The 19879-nt window shown below is 48.2% G+C and overlaps 7 protein-coding genes across 7 annotated transcripts; 3 read left to right on the forward strand and 4 right to left on the reverse strand.

Annotated features, from left to right (window-relative positions):
- Positions 1-670: 670 nt before the first annotated feature.
- On the reverse strand, positions 671-2397 carry FIESC28_01220 (uncharacterized protein; the record flags this gene model as incomplete). The annotated part of the gene is made up of 2 exons (XM_031155371.1): positions 671-1986; positions 2037-2397. 2 exons carry the CDS (start codon positions 2395-2397, stop codon positions 671-673), a joined length of 1677 nt encoding a protein of 558 aa, XP_031020538.1.
- Positions 2398-5046: 2649 nt separating this feature from the next.
- Positions 5047-6816, reverse strand: FIESC28_01221 (uncharacterized protein; the record flags this gene model as incomplete). The annotated part of the gene is made up of 1 exon (XM_031155372.1): positions 5047-6816. The coding sequence occupies one exon, from the start codon at positions 6814-6816 to the stop codon at positions 5047-5049; it is 1770 nt and encodes a 589-aa protein (XP_031020539.1).
- Positions 6817-7858: 1042 nt separating this feature from the next.
- FIESC28_01222 (uncharacterized protein) lies at positions 7859-9185 on the forward strand (the record flags this gene model as incomplete). Its single annotated transcript, XM_031155373.1, has 7 exons — positions 7859-7938; positions 8030-8330; positions 8381-8698; positions 8746-8881; positions 8932-8940; positions 9008-9072; positions 9123-9185. 7 exons carry the CDS (start codon positions 7859-7861, stop codon positions 9183-9185), a joined length of 972 nt encoding a protein of 323 aa, XP_031020540.1.
- Positions 9186-10288: 1103 nt separating this feature from the next.
- Positions 10289-15623, forward strand: FIESC28_01223 (uncharacterized protein; the record flags this gene model as incomplete). Its single annotated transcript, XM_031155374.1, has 5 exons — positions 10289-10366; positions 10419-10503; positions 10578-10993; positions 11038-13500; positions 13545-15623. 5 exons carry the CDS (start codon positions 10289-10291, stop codon positions 15621-15623), a joined length of 5121 nt encoding a protein of 1706 aa, XP_031020541.1.
- A 229-nt stretch (positions 15624-15852) lies between these two features.
- On the forward strand, positions 15853-17021 carry FIESC28_01224 (uncharacterized protein; the record flags this gene model as incomplete). Its single annotated transcript, XM_031155375.1, has 2 exons — positions 15853-15955; positions 16009-17021. The coding sequence occupies 2 exons, from the start codon at positions 15853-15855 to the stop codon at positions 17019-17021; spliced, it is 1116 nt and encodes a 371-aa protein (XP_031020542.1).
- A 91-nt stretch (positions 17022-17112) lies between these two features.
- Positions 17113-17731, reverse strand: FIESC28_01225 (uncharacterized protein; the record flags this gene model as incomplete). Its single annotated transcript, XM_031155376.1, has 2 exons — positions 17113-17450; positions 17500-17731. The coding sequence occupies 2 exons, from the start codon at positions 17729-17731 to the stop codon at positions 17113-17115; spliced, it is 570 nt and encodes a 189-aa protein (XP_031020543.1).
- Positions 17732-18669: 938 nt separating this feature from the next.
- FIESC28_01226 (uncharacterized protein) lies at positions 18670-19371 on the reverse strand (the record flags this gene model as incomplete). Its single annotated transcript, XM_031155377.1, has 1 exon — positions 18670-19371. One exon carries the CDS (start codon positions 19369-19371, stop codon positions 18670-18672), a length of 702 nt encoding a protein of 233 aa, XP_031020544.1.
- Between the last annotated feature and the right edge of the window lie 508 nt (positions 19372-19879).

Raw genomic sequence — 19879 nt, forward strand, 5'->3', positions numbered from 1 at the left:
GGCATAAGAGACGAAAGAGACGAGAGAACTTGGTCACTCTATACTAACTCAGGGTAAGCACTTAGGCTGCTTTATTATGGTAGTCTAAGTCTTAGAAGACATTTATATTGTTATCTAGGCTGTCTATCAAGACAAGAACACGAACCATTGAATCAAGAGAAGTTCTCATGAACTTGTCAGCAACCGTGGGCCATTTGTATCCATTGAGAGTTTAATCTAGATTCTACAATGCTAAAACCATGTTTAAAATAGCTATGCTTTTATTCTAGCCATGACATCGTGGGCGCTGATATCCATTCCGATATAGCTACCCTAGATCAGTCGGCGTTTAACAATAGAGCTTTAGTTTTAGTGCATTCGTTAAACCAATCAAATCCAAAAGAATAATCAATTGTATAATGCTTGTTAAGATATTAGGTATAGTGGATGTTTGTATAGAAGCTGCTGCTAGGCATTGGTAACTATAGCGTGAGCATTCTTCATATGGGCGTTGATGCTGGACAACGGTAAACCTGAAGGTATCACACGAGCATTGGACTATGATCTGAAAAGAGACATCAAGTCACAAGGTCGTTACAAAGTTAAGTTGAACATGTAATGTGATAGAATTATTGCTAGCTATACCAAGCATGATATCTTGGATAACTGTATCTTTTTGGTATATATCTCTTTACCAAAGACGCTCCCAGCACCTCTTCCAGAAAGGCATAGCAGCCAACTCCCGCTTGTAGTTCTCCTCGATACCACCCTCCTCCCAATGCTTGCACTCCTCATCAACCTCCTTCTTTCCACTGACAAGATCCGCACTCTCAGGGCTGACGAACTTGGTCTTCTTGATAAGCTTCCAGGCAACAAACAGGAAGACGGCATATCCGTGGCAGAAGTAGCTGGTAACAAAGCCCTGAGTGCTCCAGGGCTCAAACTTGTCGAAACCAATGAAGATGAGGGCAACAGTACCCAAGAACAGACCAATGTAGGCAGCATAGGGGTTGAAAGGCGCAACGTAGTGAAGAGCAGAGTTATCGAGACCCTGAGCCTTACGAGCACGGTACCAGCCGACGAAGACGACGATCATCATGGTGTATGTGGCGATGAGACCGGTGGTGGTCAGGTCGACGAACCAGAAGAAGACAGTGACGGAGGATTCGCCGGCGACAAGGAAGGTGATGCAGCTGAGGAGACTGACAACGAGGACAGCGTACATGGGGACACCCGCTTTGTTGCACTTCATGAGGAAAGCGGGGGCCTGACCATCGCGGGCGAGACCGTAGAGAGTTCGAGAGGACGAGTAAAGGTAGGCGTTACCGCAAGAGAGACCGGAAGTGAGGATGAGGAAGTTGATGAGATCGGGGAGGCCGCGGATACCAAGGTTCTCAATGCCAATAACCCAGGGAGAAGCAGCAGCTCCAGCAGCGCTGTCCTCGATGGCACCAAGAAGACGCTTGTCATCAGAACTGCAGATGATTCCGACAGCCAAAACTCCAAGAACGTAGAAACCGACAAGTCGGTAGAAGATAAGCTTGGCAACTCGGGGGATGGTTCGTCGAGGGTTAGCAATCTCGCCAGAAGACAGAGAGATCATATCAGGACCAGCAATGGTGAAGCCAGCATAGAGGATAACCTTCCACCAGCCACAGAAGCGACCAAGATCTCCCTCTGCATGATAAGGTATCATGGCCTTGCCACCCTTCCAGTAGCGGAATCCGTAAGCATCGTTCTTGGGGTTGCCTCCGCACATGGTGATGAGTGTGATGAAGAGAAGACCGAACAGAAGGATGACTTTGAGAGAGGCCATGATGAACTCGGCTTCACCGTAGTACTTGACAGCAACAACGTTGAGCAGGACACAGATAACCATTGCCATCGCAACCCAAGCCGCAGGATTTATATCGGGTACCCAATACTGCATTAATGTCGCGACAGCACTGTATTCGACACAAACAAGCATTAGACCGGCGTAGAAATATGTCCATCCCATAGCGAAACCTGATCTTGTTAGTTGAAAGTCCAAACATAGCTGACTTGTGTAAACATACCAAGCGCAGGGTCGACGAAACGAGCAGCAAGTTCAAAGATGGAACCACGGATAGGAAGATAAGAGCACATCTCTGCAACACACAAGTTACAGGGCCAGACGAAAAAGACACCCCAGATCAAGTATCCAAGAACGACAGAGAGAGGACCGGCTTTAGACAGAACGCCACCGATACCAACAAAGAGACCGGTACCGATGGAGCCACCGATGGCCATGAGTTGGACATGTCGAGGGGAGAGACCACGGACGGTTCGACCATATTCATTATCGACGGAGTTGTGGTCGATGAGGACTCCTGGGGAAGTGTCGGAGACGTTGGGAGCCTCGACGGCTTTGGACTCGGGGTCTTGTTGATAACCCATGATGAAGGTAATGGGAGTACTCAGCCTTTGGAGATTGAGATGAGGTTGGACACAAGCCTGTATATAAACACTTGGGACGGGGGAGATGGTCCTTTAAGAATAACGTCGCTGCAACATGGTCAAGGATAGGAATCATAGTCACCGGCCCGGTTTTCTAGAAGAGGAACCCATGGTGTAGATTATCATGACAAGGAAGATCTAGCTATTCGCAACTAAGTTCCCCGAGAGAGACAGTGAACATGCGGAGGTGAGCTACACTGCTCAGAGTACTGTAGGTGCCCATTCCCCACCGCGGTAGGTAAAGCAAAGTATGGGGAATGATAAGCTGTGTAGATAGAGGCAAACAGCGAGGAAGAAGACCGGGCCGGCGGTCTTCACTCATTTAGGTAAGTTCGGGCGACAGAGTACCATTATGTGGTGGAGGCATGAACAAGTCGAGTCATGGAGATGCGAATTAGAGTAGCATGATTTGCGGTGGTGGCTAGGAAGTTGGAGAGTCAGTTTGGGGGAGCATTAGAGGTGCCAAGACTGATGGGGACCAGGGCTGAAGACTAGCGAGAGAATGCTGCGGGCAACGGTTATCAGTTGGGTCTCTGTCACTGAGATAGGCAGTTTCACGGCGGATATCTCCACCGCGGCTAAGTTATGAGTGTAAGTCTGGCTGTATAAGTGAGTTTTCACTCAGTTTAAGGAATGTTCCCAATACTGATTATTACACATAAGCATGATCACAACCATTAGAGTTATCTCTACAGTGACATCTTTAAAGAGTATCGAGTCAAGGTCGTCTAGAGTCATGGCATCTCCAACAGCGCGCTCTCTCCCAAACACTACCTTAACCGCGGCTCCAAACCTAGTTCCTACCCCAGACACATCAACTTGATTTCGTACGTAATAAAATAAGACCAAGTCAAGTCATGCGGAGAAGACCAATACCGAGGCGACGGTACATTCAGCACTGAAAGAAATGGAAATGGAAATGCGGGGGAAAGATGAACGAGGTCTTTTTATCCCGCTCTTAATTTTAAGCATGGGTTTAAGCTAAACTGCGCTGATCCTTGCATGACGGATTATGACCGAGTCATTATGAGGGCATGAGCTGATCAATTCTCTTTGTCTCTGGAAAAATGAGTAAATTTTGAGAAGAAGGCTCAAATATATGTTGCAGTCAACTTATAGAGATAGCTTGGCATTGATACTAACCCTGTAAAAAGAAGATACTCTGGGTCTCTGATTCTGACTCTGGGCTGGGCTGGGCTCTTATCAGTGGCTCCCCTCCCCTGACCGCGCTTATTTGGTTTGGAGAAGTCGCCCGCAAGATAAGAACATGCGGGAAAAATATGCTGTAAACAGTCTAGACTGGAAAGTATTGTACCTGCTGTAGCACACTACCCCAACTGTTCATGAGTAAAAATTCTCTTTCTCCAAATCCAAGCCCAAGTATTTTTGCGAATACCTTCACGCTGCTCGCCAAGTTCAACTTCCCCAGATCTCCCCGCCAACTCCAGAAAAAACCAAAAGGCCAAATCTACAGATCGTCAGAAAATGTCTGGGCTCGCGGGGCCCCACGAATCATCACGTAATGAAAAAGACACCAAGTGGTATCACTGACATGCCATATGGACATGGACTGTGGGCACGGAACACCCCGGCCCCTCACTCCAATTCTTGTATCGTATCCTCTTCGTAAACAAGAGGCTGAAAGCTCTGTCGGTTCTCAAGAACCGGTTGACCAGCGCCACAGAACTACAACCACAGCTCTGAATGGACAAAAGGGTCTTCTAGAAGAGAAACAAGGGTGTGTGGAGAACAAGAATCCTTGTCCACGATGAAGGACTTCAACCTGAACAGGTAAAGAAAATAAGCTTAGAAACTAACAATTGAGCGGTCGGCAGTCGCGCATTAACCTACTAACTCAATCGTTGTCTCTTGCCTACTTCATTGAATGAACCGGGCCGGTTGATGAGACTCTTGCTTGACTCTTGGGGATAGTTCAACTGTTCGATCAGGATCCACCCCCGGATATCTATTCCAGCTTGGCGATTTCGCGCCAAGATGATATACACTTTATCTATTTAGCTTACATTAGACTTGATACTGAATCATGTAAGTCGATGTCGTTGATCATATTGACCGGACTGAGGGAAGTCACAGGACGGGAATTACAATGTGCTGCACAGCTAGGAGCAAGGGAATTTCTTCGAGTATCAACGATCCATTACAATCTTGCATCTGTCATGAAACTAATGTAACAATTCAGTTGATAGTGCACAAAACGCCATTGTTCCTCTTATTTTCATAGTGCTTTATACATGCTTGTAAGTTCAAATCCTACGCCCCTTTTCCTAGTTAAAGAAACGCTCCGGATGCTGCAAGTTCATAATATAGACCAGTCTCAACAAAAGACTCCAAACTAATGTCGAATGACGCCTGCGCCCAAAAGAATATGTACCAATGCCAGGAACAGAAAACCTTGATCACCATTACCCGATGCTAGCACGAGCCGGCATCTCCCTTATAACCCTACTCTACCACGCGCCATGCACCCATGCATGTCTCTTAACGGCCACACCCTTTCCGTTCACCCGGATTCAGGGCTGACCTACCGCAGTAGAGTTGTGGCGTAGCCGTGTATGACTATAAGCCTCTCTAGAGATATCGCGTCTTGAGCCACTCTTCGTCTCGCAATCCTAGGTTGAGTCCATTTTGTGTCCACCATCGTCGAACAGCGCTCTGATCTCCTATGCTGTCTTCGAGCGCTTCCTCGATGTTACAAGTTCGGAACTCTACCAGCTGCTTTCGACCTTCCATACCTTCAAGCTCTCCATGGGCAAAGTTGCGCCACCACTCCAGCACTGACAAGTGCTTGAATATGGTAGGTGAAACTAGCACCTCGGCATCGAACACGAGCTTGTCATCTCCCTTCAGCCGTCGCCAGGTCTCAAGAACCTCAACTTGACCCCAACGACTGGCCACTTTGGCAACACTGTCGCCATGTGCTGCGGGAATGCCTGAAGCATCCCACCAGCGCAAAACATCAGCTTGTCCATGCTGTGTCGCCCATAGGAGAGATCGGCCCGGCCGTAGAACAACCTTGTCGTCCTGAGCTGCTGCATCGCGCCACCATTCAAGAACTAAAAGATGGCCATTTCCACTGGCCTGCTCCAGTGCGGACTCAGTATAACGCATTCCCAATCCAGATCGGCGCCACCACCAGTCTAGTACACGAACATGGCCAAATCTTGAGGCACCGTCGACTGCTTCCGCATCATACACGTGTCGGTCCCTGAACCATTCGCTCTGTTTCCAATAATCTAGCACATCAGTGCGTGGATAATAGGCGGATGCTTTAGTGGGAAGCGTTGTGCCATCGAATGCTTTGAAGAGATCCGGTCGATTGGCTTCCATATATGCCAACACATCGATAAGACCAAACTTGATCACCAATTTGATGACCAAAGCGGATATATCGTGGAATTCAGGTGGAGATTGCGATATCTTCTTACATATCGCAGCCGAGTTACCGGTAAGTACCGTCCATTCGAGCTCATGTTCGTACACCTTGAGTGGATCGTTGGGGTCTCTAGGCTGACTTGACCACGCTCTGGGCATCGGTAGGTTGGTGTACATCCCTAGAGCCTTTGATAGTTCCCAATCCCCTGCATAATCGAGAATGATGGTCCAGATCTCTGGTGGCAGCTTGCACTGGACTCTTACGTCGGCATCATCTGTCATGGCCAGCCCAGTCAGAACCTCAATATCACGGCCAAGTCCTAGTAGATCGGCCTGGTTCTTGATTATACCCAAAACCTCGTTGAAACCGTTCCAGTTCGGCACTCGTTTCGGGTTCGGCGATCCTTCGTAGTGCCACAATATCGGCGCCACTACACGTATCCAGTTCCATTTTCGGTGCAATTTGCTCAAATGCTTTTTGGTCATTGGGTTTGACCACATATGCGTGCTCATACCAGGGACCAGGACGATGCTCTTTTGGGTATCCCATCCTCTGAGTACTTCTCCGAGGAAAGTGTCCGTTACGCCGGCCAGCATCTTGGCAATACTATCGGCATCAAGCGGTACGCAAACCATAAGATCTGCCCACTCTACCAATTCAAATGCTTGTTGTCGATAGAATTCAATATCGTCGGCCCGATCGCCCGCGCCGAGCGCTAACCCTCTATTCTGCATGACAATAATGGTCTGTGTTAATCGCGGGACTACATCGTCGACAATCGCTCGCGCTTCGATCTGTGGATTTTTGGAGAGGCGCACAACGAGTGCTTGAGCCCAGGAGGTATCGCGGGGTCCGGTGGCGGCGACTAGGAGACGGAGTTTTCGGTTACGTCCCATATCGTGAAGAGACGAAGTCGAAGTCAAAGCGGGACTCAACCGCGGCGAAAAGGAATGATGGTGTGCCATGCTGGAAGATGAACTGGATCCAACATGATTTGCATGAGACAGGTGAGGCGGGCAAGCGGTGAAGTTTGAAGGCGAAGAGTTGTGACGGGGCATCAAATCACTGGTTCTCGAGTATGCGGGATCACGTGGCGGTTATTTGCTGAAAGCAATGAATAGAGTATAAGAAAATCGTAGTCGTGTTGTTTATGATCAAGAATCGGAATCGCAATCGTGAATCGTAAAATCAGTCGTTGAGTTGGGAGTTGGAGTTGGCTTAGTTAAGATGATTTCAGAAATGCTTCTCAGAAGGGTCTCGGTCTGGGTCTGAGTTTGGGCAACAAAGGAAGGTTCAAGCCAGGTCCATTTTTTATCCTGGTAATCGGTTCCGATCCAAGCCGGCAATGGAAGGAACGAAGGAACTGAATGGAGGGGTAAAGGCAGGGTAATTTTAGTGGCTACAGTGGTTACCCTTCTCTTTTTTATAGGCGATGAAAAATGACGTCGAACTGATTGGAAGGAAATATGTCGTCTTCAATTAAGCGATTGAAGTAAGAGGCGTCTGGTTTTTAGCAGTAGAATCATCGTGAGGTGCGTTCATCATGACCGCTTCAACACGTCTTTACGCCCGAATTAAAGTTAAGCCCCCCGCAAATCCATTTCTAGTTGAAATCAATTGCACTGTATTTTTTAGCCATCACATGACTCAGCCTTGGTATTGACGAAAAGACAATGGAGCATTTTAGGTGGTGTAGTCCAGTACTATTTACCTCCGTACGGATACCGTAGCTCCGACTGCTCCACAACTCAAACCCGGAAAGGAAAACTTTGAACCTCGTTAATGATTAACTTCTGGAATTTGATCGGAGCCTGATAATCCTCTTTCTGATCTTACAGAAAACATCTTGTCTTTTGTGCGTCGCTATACTCACCTATTCTCGGTGTTGCTCTCGACTGTGAATCACATACCTGCAACCTCCGATTCTAACCCGAGGCGCTCGCGGTTATTTATTTCCTCGCCGCCAAAAATTCTTCGCCCCGCTCTTTTTCTTTCCTCTCTTTGACAATGTTGGATCAAATGGCGAACGAAATCAAGCTCATCTCGGGGAGCTCCCACCCCGAAATCAGTACCAAGGTCGCTAGCCGGTATGTGAATTCGAGTTTCCGCCTCTTGTTTTGTATAGAGGCGTGACTCAGCGTCTGTGAGGTGGTGTACAAGTTGCTGATATATCTCAAGACTCGGTATTGATATCGCAAACACCATGAGCCTTAACTACTCCAACCGAGAGACTAGTGTTTCTATCGGAGAGTCTGTTCGTGACGAGGATGTCTTCATTCTTCAGTCTACTGCTCCTGGAGATGTCAACGATGGACTCATGGAGCTACTCATTATGATCCACGCTTGTCGAACTGCTTCGGCTAGACGTATCACTGCTGTTATCCCCAGCTTTCCTTACGCTCGCCAAGACAAGAAGGATAAATCCAGAGCTCCCATCAGTGCTAAGCTGATTGCAAACATGCTGCAGGTTTCAGGATGTGTACGTTTATCACTAATACGATATACGAGAAAGCACTAACACTGATGTAGAACCATGTCATCACCATGGACCTCCATGCTTCTCAAATCCAAGGATTCTTTAACGTCCCCGTGGATAACCTCTACGCTGAGCCCTCTGTTCTTCGTTGGATCAGAGAGAACCTTAACGTTGAGAACTGCGTGATTGTCTCCCCTGACGCTGGTGGCGCCAAGCGTGCTACTTCTCTTGCTGACCGCCTGAACACTGGCTTCGCTCTTATTCACAAGGAGCGACCTCGTCCCAACGTTGTCGGCCGCATGGTCCTGGTCGGTGACGTCCAGGACAAGGTCGCCATCCTGGTTGACGATATGGCTGATACTTGTGGCACTGTAAGTAAGCAAGAATTGTGTAGTGAAACCAACTAACCATATCATAGCTTGCCAAGGCTGCTGAGACTGTTCACAAGCATGGTGCCAGTGAGGTCTATGCTATTGTTACTCACGGTATCTTGAGTGGTAAGGCCATCGATACCATCAACAATTCTTGCCTTTCAGGTTTAGTCGTTACCAACAGTAAGTACTCATTTCTTGATGCCTGTGCTCGTATGCTAACATTTATGCAGCTGTGCCTCGTAAGTTTGACGTTATAGCTCGAGCGCTCATATGCGCTTATTGATATTATGTACTGACTTTGAACAGTGGGTGATAAGATTGAGCGATGCCCTAAGCTCAAGGTCATCGATGTCTCTGGAACTCTTGCCGAGGTATGATATCTCCTCTTGTCCAGAAATGATCTTTCTAACTGATGTGTCAGGCCATTCGACGAACTCATAACGGAGAGTCCGTCTCGTACCTTTTCAACAATGCTCCCGTCTAAGACCATCAATTACTAGAAACAAGGTGCTAAACAAGGTTATGGAGTTGGTAGGTCCAGTCGTATACGTGAAGTCACGATCGCAAACTAACAAACATCAAGCGGCGTATTATTTATTAGAGATTGGGCGTGGGCCAAGTCGATTTACGATCATTTGGGTAAAACTCGCAAAACCCACAAAAGAAATTTAGACATGTGATGCACGAAATTTTGGGATATGCTGTTTAGCATGCGCCGCGATGTGGTTTCATTGAACTCATGTAGTATTGTTCGACAGCTTGGATGGTTTGCAGGGCTTGTTCTGCTTAATCATATACGACAGCACGTATGAACTGAGTTTTGATTCAATTGATGCATCGGCAGAGTCTCCTACTAGGCAACTGGCTATGAGCGATTTCATCAATAAGATGAATCCAAGCTGAATGTGTCTACAAAGCCTTCAACTGAGAATTATCATTGCAGGTTAACCGATCTGGATGATTCATTTCGGTTATTGGCGAGATTTATAACTGAGTATCGCGCTCAGTTCACTAACACGAGGGTAGAGTATCTTGCTCTGTACAAATGCTTCGACTTGGCTGGCATGGTGATGGCAACGAGAAATTCTTGAAAGGGCTCACACATGAAAGAATTTTAAGAGAATGTCATTCCAAAGTAGCTATCTTCAACCTGTAGAAGATTCTGAAATAGTTCAAGAGACATTGAACATCATTACAAGGGTGGTTGACATGAAGGTCCGAAAGTGTTATGTGATTGCATTCTCCTGGCCGAATGAGTTTTGATACAGAAAATTAAAGGAATCGTACGTATTGGCCATTTTACCTCTTTCATTGAACAATTTCATGTCGTTGGAGCAGTCATGATGGGAAGCTTCGAATTACCATGATTGCTTCAATCTATGGCATGAACGCCCCACGTGAATAGCAGGCGGTGAGGAATTCTGCCGCATCATCTACAAGGGACACATCACTGCCTACCAGCATCAACACCCTGTAAAGAGAGATACATCATCAATCGGCAAAAGGAAATTATTTCTTTAGCTGTATGGACATATGAAGAAATCATATGCTCTGTTCTGAGCTAAAAACCTGAGCGGTTTGCCCAAGATGACGACACAACTCCTTTCCACGGAGCTGGCCAATCTTATCCAGGAGAGTAAGAGGAAGCATAATGACCTGCGACAAGTGAGTTTGTCTTGAGCATCATCGCGAGGAATTTGTCTGACAATGAGTACAGGCCGCAGAGAAATCGCTAGAAGAGTTAAGAAATTTGAGAAATCCGTCTGAACAGACTGCCCCTGAAGGTCTAGGAGCTCCCCGCTGTTAGTGGAAGCTATATCTGACTTGCATACAGAGCTATCTCAAAAGCCCAATTTTGTCAACCCTTTCATCATAGCATGTGGAACGAAAAATGCGAAATTCACTGCAATCGCAATTGTCTGTCTTCAGCGCCTCATCGTCTCCCAGGCTTTACCACGTTCAAAGCTGAACCAGGTCTTGGAGGCGTTGATGCAAGCTACATCAGCTGGTCTCGATGTACAGCTCAAGATTTTGCAGGCGCTGCCGTCTCTTGTTCAGAATTACGCGTCAGACCTTAAAGGGAACCTGTTGGTCACAACGCTGAACATTTGCTTTACTCTCCAGAGTAGCAAAAATGCTATCGTGAACCATACTTCGGCCGCGACGCTCCAGCAATTGGTCGTCTCGGTATTTGACAAGGTCGTTGCTGAAGACAAGAAAGCGGGTGAAGGATCTGGAAACAGTGATCCAGAATACTCAGAAAATCATCCTGCAGCAACCGACGCCTATCGGGTATGTGCTACCATGTCTTTAACTACAGTATCTAACCTGATCAGATATTCAACGACCTCTGTCTCATGACGGAAAATCAACGGCCAGAATTCATTCGAGTCTCGGGGCTTCAACAGACATTTGGACTGGAACTTATCGAATCCGTTATAACAAATCATGCCACTGTCTTCAGTAATCATCCCGAGCAAGCTCAGATCCTACGCAGCAGGGTTATGCCACTACTGATAGCGGCACTGAAGGCAAAGCCAAATTTTGCAACCACAGTGCGACTGATGCGAATTCTGTACACAATGCTGCGTAGACACATCAGCATCTTGCCTTCAGAATGTGGCGAGGCACTGGTTGTGCTAACACTGATTCTTGACCACGATGAGACTCTATGGAAAAGAGCATTATGCATGGAGGTCTTTCGAGGAATCTTTGCGGACCACGCTCTTCTCAGGCGAATCTATGCCATGTTCGATGCGACTGAAGGAGAAAAGGACGTCCTTAAACCTTTGATAGCTACATTCGTGCGTTTGAGTACCGAGAAGCCTGCCGTAATCGGTCTTGGCCCTCAATCATCATTGCCTACGGCCAGCTCAAACACCGGAAACTCGTCTGAGCAAGCTATTGCTGAGGCCAGTGGCATGACTGGACTAATGACAGGGCCAGTTGGATCAGAACTCACAACAACGGGTATTAGCACGCAATTTAGTTCGGTTCGTGTTCCGTGTATTGATCAACTTGATAAGACGGAAGCTCCCTCGATCCCCGAATCTTACCTATACAGCCTGATACTGAACTGTATCTCGTCTCTTTCTGACGGTCTTGCCAAGTTCGTCTTGTCCTTGACAGTCCCAAGCGAAGCTAGAAAGAAGAGAGCGTCCAGACAGGAATTTGGACGAGACTCTCCAGTACCAGAGCAAGACAGTGCATCTCCAAAGGGCAAGCTGGAAAGGTCGACGTCGTTCAGAAGGAACCCTATTCCCTTGAACCCACTCTCATTGGAGGATCATCCCCAGCATGCTGAGGTCAAGATTTGTGCCACAATCGTCGAGGAATGCTGGCCAGCCATTCTTGCGACTTGCTCAACGTTCTTATACGCTGCCCTAGATTCTGAGTATTACCACGGACTGGTGCGTGCGTTCCAGCGATTTGCACACGTTGCTGGTTTGTTGCAACTGTCAACACCTCGCGATGCTTTCCTCACAACGTTGGGCAAGGCAGCTGTTCCGCCTAATGTTCTTACTGCGTGTGTCAACTCTGGTCAGGGCCGCCCACAGACACCGAGCACACCAACCGATGGCAGTCTATTTAGCAATGCCCGAGGGCTACTCAGTGTCGATAGCCTCACACCCACCACGCCTACAGCCGACAAGGGACGAAATGCATCCTTTGATGCTTCAGTCGCTTCCTTGAACACTCGCAATCTATTATGTCTACGAGCACTTTTGAACCTGGGCATAGCGTTGGGGCCAACTTTGTCCGGTGCTTGGTATATCATACTGGAGACTTTGCAGCAGGCAGACTTTGTGCTTTACGTTAGTGGAAAAGCTCCTGGTAGGACATCAAGACCCGACCCAGGGGCTGATAATGAGATGGCAACGTTGATGCAAAACTTCAGTTCTGAGGTTCGTGCGGTTGAGACTGCAGCTTCGAGACTCATTGAAAGTACAGCCGACTTCCCCAATGAATCGTTCCTAGAAGTCGTGGCGGCCATTTGCAGTTTGTTAGTGCAAAAGCTACCTGAGAAGTCTGAAGACACGGCTTCGCAAAAACAAGCGCCGTCTGATGAACAGAAGCTCAAGGCTCCCGCTACTCAAGGCCGTAGAGCTTCTGGGCAGATGATGTCCGGATCAACCCAGGAAGAAAAGTTTGCACTTGCTAAACTTGGCGAGCTCGCCAGTATCAATATTGATCGACTATTGGAATACAGTCCTAAAGAGTCTGGCTGGAATGTATTGACAGAGAAGCTGATCGACACCTTGACCTCGTCACAGACGAACTCGTCTGTCCGAACAAGGGCAGCTGAAATTCTTGTCAAGCTGGTCCTGGAAGCTGCCAATGTTACTTCTTCATTACCGGAAGAGGACCGTGGCGAGAAGCAACTGCGGTTCTTTGAGGCTCTTCGTAGGTCGCTAGAGCCTCTGCTCAAGGCAGATCGTGAAGTTTCCCTCGCAAGCCATTCAACGGATATCGACATCCACAAAATCATCCTTGATGGCCTTCAAAGTATCATAGAGGGTAACGGAGAGACCTTGATCAAGGGATGGGATATAGCTTTCGAAATCATCGGTACCATATTTGTTACGAGAGATGTCAACCACGAGTATCGCCGTGGCTCAGTGGCCAACCCAATCCTTCTCGACACCCGATCAGCAAAGCTCATCAGGTCATCTTTTAACTCCCTTCAACTCATCTGCTCAGACTTCCTGGCCTCACTACCAAACTCATGCTTCTTGATTCTTGTCGATAATCTCTACAAGTTCTGCTCACAAGATGACGATCTTAATATTGCTTTGACGGTAAGTTTCTCGTCATATTGTTTAAATAGTGCTAATTTCTCCAGACCGTAACCTTCTTCTGGGTGTTGAGCGACTTCCTATCCTCAAAGAACGAGTCACTCGACATCCCTCCAGAGATGATGCAATTGACGGATGTATCTGATCTTGAAAAGATGGCAGCCGACCAAAGCCACAAGTGCTCTGATGCAGCCTTGTGGATGCTGTTGTTGCTCCGATTGACGAACGTTACTACTGATGATAGACTCGAGCTTCGTAACAGTGCCATTCAGACTTTGCTCAGAATTTTCGATGCATACGGCGACCGACTTAACCCCGAGTCGTGGTCAATATGCGTCAAGTCAGTTATTTTCAAGCTTTTGTCGTCAATCGAGCAGGAGATCAAGGTACTGCAGTCAGGAGAAGAGGAAGAAGCGGACGATGGCGACCGAGCTGAATGGACAGAGACGGCTGTTGTCGTCCTAAACGGTATCTCGAGCCTTCTAGCCAATTACCTCGATATCCTTGTGGTTCATCCCTCGTTCGACGACCTGTGGAAAGAACTGCTTACTCATTTCACTACTTTGCTGGATTTCAGCGTTCTCGATATCAATACTGCGATATTCAAAGCTCTTGCTCATATTCTCTCCGAGACCAACAACGATGGCAAGTCTGATTTCAGCAAGACCGCGATCAACAGTTCATGGGACCTATGGGCAAGAGGAGTCCCGACCTCCAAAGCTATCGACGACAAGGCCGAAGACAACCAAAATTGTCTTGTTGCCTACGTTTCTGTCCTGACCGAAATTTATCGACTCATTAAAGATGATCTCGAGGTAGAGAGAGTAGGCAGGATCCTGAAGTTGCTCCGCGAAACCTTGGACGAAGCCACCGTTGGTAGTTTTGTCTCAGACATCGAATATGTGACGCCTTTACAGGCACACATCCTTGAAGCTGTTCAGATGATCCGAACCGACATCAAAGGAGTTCCATCCGCCATGATCACACAGGTTGCGGACTTTGCGATCTTGCCTTTCGTGCAGCCCAGTCCGTCCAAGCCTGGTTCTAAGCGCACTTACATTGCGCTCTCAAAGATGAGTATGCAGACACTCGAGAAGCTCATCCTTGAGCATGCATCGGACTCGGATATCTATAGCAGCAACTCATTTTACGAGGCTCTGAAGGCTTTATGCAAGCCAATCGCGCTGAAGTACGGCTTTTCTACAATTACTAAATCGACACAACCATGGAGGCTGGCCACCTCTACAGCGCTCACGATCCTTGAAGCGACTCTGACACATATTATTAGTCTTGATCTCTCAAAGGAAGTCACTAAGAACATCTGGACTACTATAGTGGCGATTGCAGATGGAATCATGAGTGCAGATTGCAGTATCGCTCCCTCAGAAACCGACTTCTCTGACGACGAGGCTTTCGATATTGCAGCTTTCCACAAGATACGAGAACTGATTATACCCTCTCTTGGAGCGACAGCTGTTCCTGAAAGGGCCAGAGCGGCTTACGCAGAAAGTCTCTTTAAGACATCAATAATCCACGCACCTTCGCCAGAAGAGGAGTCAATAATCAATGGGACACACGCGAAAGGTCTATCGGCACTGTATAACTCTCGAGCAGGCCGAACGGTGTCTGTTCCTCCAGCGAAGCGCGTCAGGATGGCTTATGACGCTTGTGAGGTCCTGTTTGCCATGGTCTCTGCCAAAGACGAGCCCACAATAGTCATTCAACCTCCGACGCCTCAATTCCCTGATCCCAAGCACAGCCGTTTCGCCGAGTCACCTGTTACTCTCTACGCAAGAATTGCTAGCACAGCTGCACCATTCCTCATACTTCGATGTGCGTTGACATTAAGGGCATACATCGCTGATCAGCCTCTTCGGGGCAGAATGCCTCAGCCTTTGAGTCAGCGAAAAGAGTTGACATGGATTCTACGGAAACTTGTTGATTTGAAGAGCGATAAGGACGCCATTCCTGAGTTGAGAAATGTTGAGAGCGAGGGAAGGAAGCATCTACTAAGACTGTATCCTCTTATTGTCAGAGCTTCTGGTGTAAGTGGGCACGATGCAGTTGGCAGTTTGTTGAGAGAAGCCCTGGAGGTTGTAGGAGAAGAGCTAGGAATTGAAGGTTAGAGTCTGGTTGAAAAGGCTTAGACATGAATTGAATTAGACGATTACAAGAGTTCTTAATAGACAATAGCAACTTGATTGATGCTGAGTTTCCAAGCCAATCCCGTCTCATAGAAGGGTCTTAAAGCTAGAGGGGTAACTTAGACGTAGGTATTTTCTACCCCACCAACCGCGGGGCACCAAATTCAGACTTCAAAAAATTCAACGCCGACATCACCAAACCGTCGATACCATGGGAAAGTCCTCAAAAGATAAGCGCGACGCCTACTACCGGCTTGCCAAGGAGCAAGGATGGCGTGCGCGAAGTGCCTTTAAGCTGTTGCAGCTCGACGAGGGTAAGAATTGCCGAGTAAGGGAGAATTGCTGTGATTAACTTCCATCCTTGTAGAATTCGATCTCTTCGCCGATGTTACTCGAGTCGTCGATCTTTGCGCTGCTCCCGGAAGTTGGTCGCAAGTTCTTTCCCGTGTATTGATCAAGGGCGAGAAGTTTGGCAGGGCCGCTTGGCAGGATAAGGAAGCCAAGTTCCGACAGCAGATGATGGGAATTCTACCCAAGGACGGCGACAGCGAGACACAACCCATTGAGGAGGAACAACAGGAGACCACAAAGCCAAGAGAGGACGTCAAGATTGTTTCGATTGATCTACAGCCTATTTCACCTCTTGCCGGTATCACCACTCTTCGAGCCGATATTACACACCCTGCGACGGTGCCCCTACTACTTTCTGCTCTTGATCCTTCTTACGACTCCAAATCGGCTGGAACGCAGGCGGAGCACCCTGTTGACCTTGTGCTGAGTGATGGTGCTCCTGACGTGACAGGTCTCCATGATCTCGATATTTACGTTCAATCGCAGTTGCTCTTCGCCGCTCTTAATCTGGCCCTCTGTGTCCTGAAGCCTGGTGGTAAATTCGTGGCCAAGATCTTCCGTGGACGAAACGTCGACGTCCTGTACGCCCAACTCAAGATCTTTTTCGAAAAGGTCATCGTCGCCAAGCCCCGCAGTAGTCGCGCAAGCAGTGTTGAAGCTTTCATCGTTTGCATCAACTTCCAGCCCCCCACTGGATTCCGTGCTAGTCTTGAGGAGCCTCTCGGTGTTGGTGGACGACTGGAGGAGATGCTCAAGGAGAAGGGAGATGTCGACATGCAGGACTCGACAACAAAGGACCAGGGTGTTGTGGAAATGGAGGTTTACGATGAAGTGCCAGAAGACATGGAGAGAAGCAGTCGATGGGTCGCACCGTTCATTGCCTGTGGAGATCTATCCGCCTTTGATTCCGACGCTTCATACAAGCTCCCTGAGGATTATGTCTCTCTAGATCCCGTCCAGCCCCCAATTGCTCCTCCTTACAAACGCGCCATTGAGACACGAGCCGCCATGTCCGGATCACAGCGCTAAACCACCTCGAAAAGAAAAAAGTCACCCAGACAGAAAGTCCTGAGCAAATGCATCGCTAGATAATAGAAAAAAAACAAGGACCAAAAGTGCATCAGTGCTTGGGTGCAGGCTTCTCGGCTGGACCGGCCATTTCGAGCATTACTAGGCCGGCCGACGGTCCCTTTTCGAACTCTTGGGCGCCTAGTTCTCTTTGATACAGCCTCGCTGCGGCCTGGTCGTGAGTCATGAGGAGTAGTCCGCGCATGTGTTTCCATTCGTTGACTATCTCCTTGAGACCCTGCATCAGCCATGACGCCAATCCCCGCCGCTGGAATTCCTCGACGACAAAGACGTCTGTGAGATAGGCCAGGGTTACATAGTCGGTCACCACGCGAGCGAAGCCGACCATTTTATGCGGAGAGCCATCTTTTGGCGAAGCGATGCCATTTCCTGGATTATTGTTAATAGAGAGAAGAGCGAGAGGTCAATTGCGACTTACTCTTCATCTCCTCGGCGGTCTGAGGAGTATAGTACACCGCCAGAGTCAGGCAGTTGTCCAACACCTTTTGGAGTTGTCCATTTGGCAAAGGGCTGCTCCACCAGTTGTCGTCGAGGGACTTGTTGAAGGTTCGGGGACATAGATAGGATTTGTCGTTTGTGAGGAAGAAGTTATCGCGGTACCAGAACCGGGGAGCACCCTCGGCTTGGTTCAAAGAGTCGTGGGAGCCCATATTGATGAATATACGAACTGACGATGTTATATCTGCAAGTTTCTTGCTTCGTGGAAGGAAAGGTTGCAGGTTGAGTGTCTGAAGAGGCGGTCACAATACTTGGGATCAAAAGAGTTTCCTTGTTACTCGAGAAGAAAAAGGATCGTGACAATGATGTAGTCGCCAGCACACAGGAGGGTGTACGGCTAGCGGCGGGCTTTGTCTTTGCGGGGGAGGAGCAAAAACAGGGCGTGTGATCGCGAGTTTAGTCGACGGTGTTTGACTCGTAGAAGCAACGGTTCGTTGTAGAATTGGTCATGTGGGAACGGGAACCAAGCAAGCCTTTTGCGGGGGAAGCGAGACAAAGAGGATAGTTTCTGGAGTAAGACAATCGATCATCAAGTTTCGGTCAAGGCAGGTATGAAGCACAAGAAGTATGTTTTCGAATAACTTGGAAATGTGGTCAGATTACGAATTGTCGCTGCATCTTCACGTTTTTGGATCTTTGTTTATCTTATTTATTGATCTTATATGCATCTCATCTCATCTCATAAGCAAGGCACGGCACGGCACAACCTATCTTGAAAGGTTGAATGCAATGTACAACATCAAGGGACTAATACGCCCTCTGGATGCTAGATCTTGTCATTTGATAGCACGCGTTGTTGAACGGACCTATCAGCTTCAACGCCCTATTGCTCGTCGTGGTGGAACCCGGGGATCTACGGCGGAGGGCGGAAGGCGGGGGAGGAGCAACAAAAAAACGGTGACTAGATGAAAAACGGCAGATAAGTAAATACGAGAGGCATGTCAAAAAGGCGGAATGACGGAATGCCATGGTTGCGGTGGTTACATATGGGTAAAGGCGTTTGCTTACGGGTCAAGCGGCTAGGAAATAGACATGTATTATTACGTATATAAAGAATGAAAACTGATATCTTCCCAATACATCCCAGATTCTACAGCATTCCAGCGTAGATGGCAGCTCCCGCGAGAGCGAGGTAAGCACCGGCTGTGGGCATCGCGGCACCGGCGGTGGAAACGGTAGACGCCGGTGTAGAAGCGGAATCGGAGTCGGAGGCAGCGGAGCCAGAATCGGATCCGGAAGATGCGGTACCGGATCCGGCTCCGGTGGAAGCAGAGGCAGAAGCAGTGAGAGTCGCATGGCCGGGTGTAGAGTGTGTGTTGAAAGCACCTGTGTCGTTGGCTCTGCGGATGGTAGAGTAAATAGGCTTGCTGGCGATTTCAGATTCACTCTCGGCCTCAGACTCTGTCTCAGCAGCCTCGGATGTAGCCTCAGTGGCAGCACCAGTCTGAGTAGTAGGCGCCTCAGTGATGGTAGCAGACGCGCTCACATCACTAGCGGCACCAGTCTTGATAGGACCAGAACCAAGAGTCTTGGGGTCGATAAAGAGAGGAGAGTATGTCTCTGTGCCTTCGTAGGCAGCACATCCAGGGACGGTGGTCTTGGGAGGAGCTCGGCCACCGCCGCAGTCGAGGAAATCGCAGATCTCGCCCGAGTCGGGGACGTACCAGATTCTCGTAGCGTACATGCCATCGGCATTGCTGACGACTGTATCGTAGGTTGTGCAGCCTGAGAGATCTGTTTTAGCGAGGACTGTCCCAGCTAGGAGAGCTGTGGTGAGGAATTTGGCAGCCATTATTAATGATTGATGAATTAATTGGTATAATAGTGATTGATTATGATTCCTTTTTCTACTTCTTTACATAGGGATGAGCAATCCTTTTAAACACCATCAACACGGACCTCAGCCCGTAATTTCAGGACTCGATCAACAAAACGGCCCGTTCACGAAACACAGGCCAAACTGATTGACGGGAGTTAACCAACAGCTCCGCGGTCTTTGTAGTGCTTACTCTTGTGTCTCCTTAAGTGGAGGATTCATCGCTTTGACTATCTTTAGGTCATTGCGTTGGTGTAAGTGGGAAGATATTTATTAGTTGGATGGAGTTCTGTTGGCTGTAAGCGGATCTTTGTTGGCGTGCTTCAAATTAAGAGCCGTGCTGAAACCGAAACGACTAACACGAGAATGTTGAATTCTCCGCTAGGGAGGTAAGAGGTTTGTTGGTTAGAGTTTTCTTTTGTGTCAATTTTGCTAGAAATAAACAAATCGTGTTTCGTTTCGGCCGATCTGGATGTTTCTTGAA

Source organism: Fusarium coffeatum (genome assembly GCF_003316985.1).
Source record: "Fusarium coffeatum strain FIESC_28 chromosome Unknown BRIP53273_contig_33, whole genome shotgun sequence".
In the NCBI taxonomy this organism is placed as follows: Eukaryota; Fungi; Ascomycota; class Sordariomycetes; order Hypocreales; family Nectriaceae; genus Fusarium; species Fusarium coffeatum.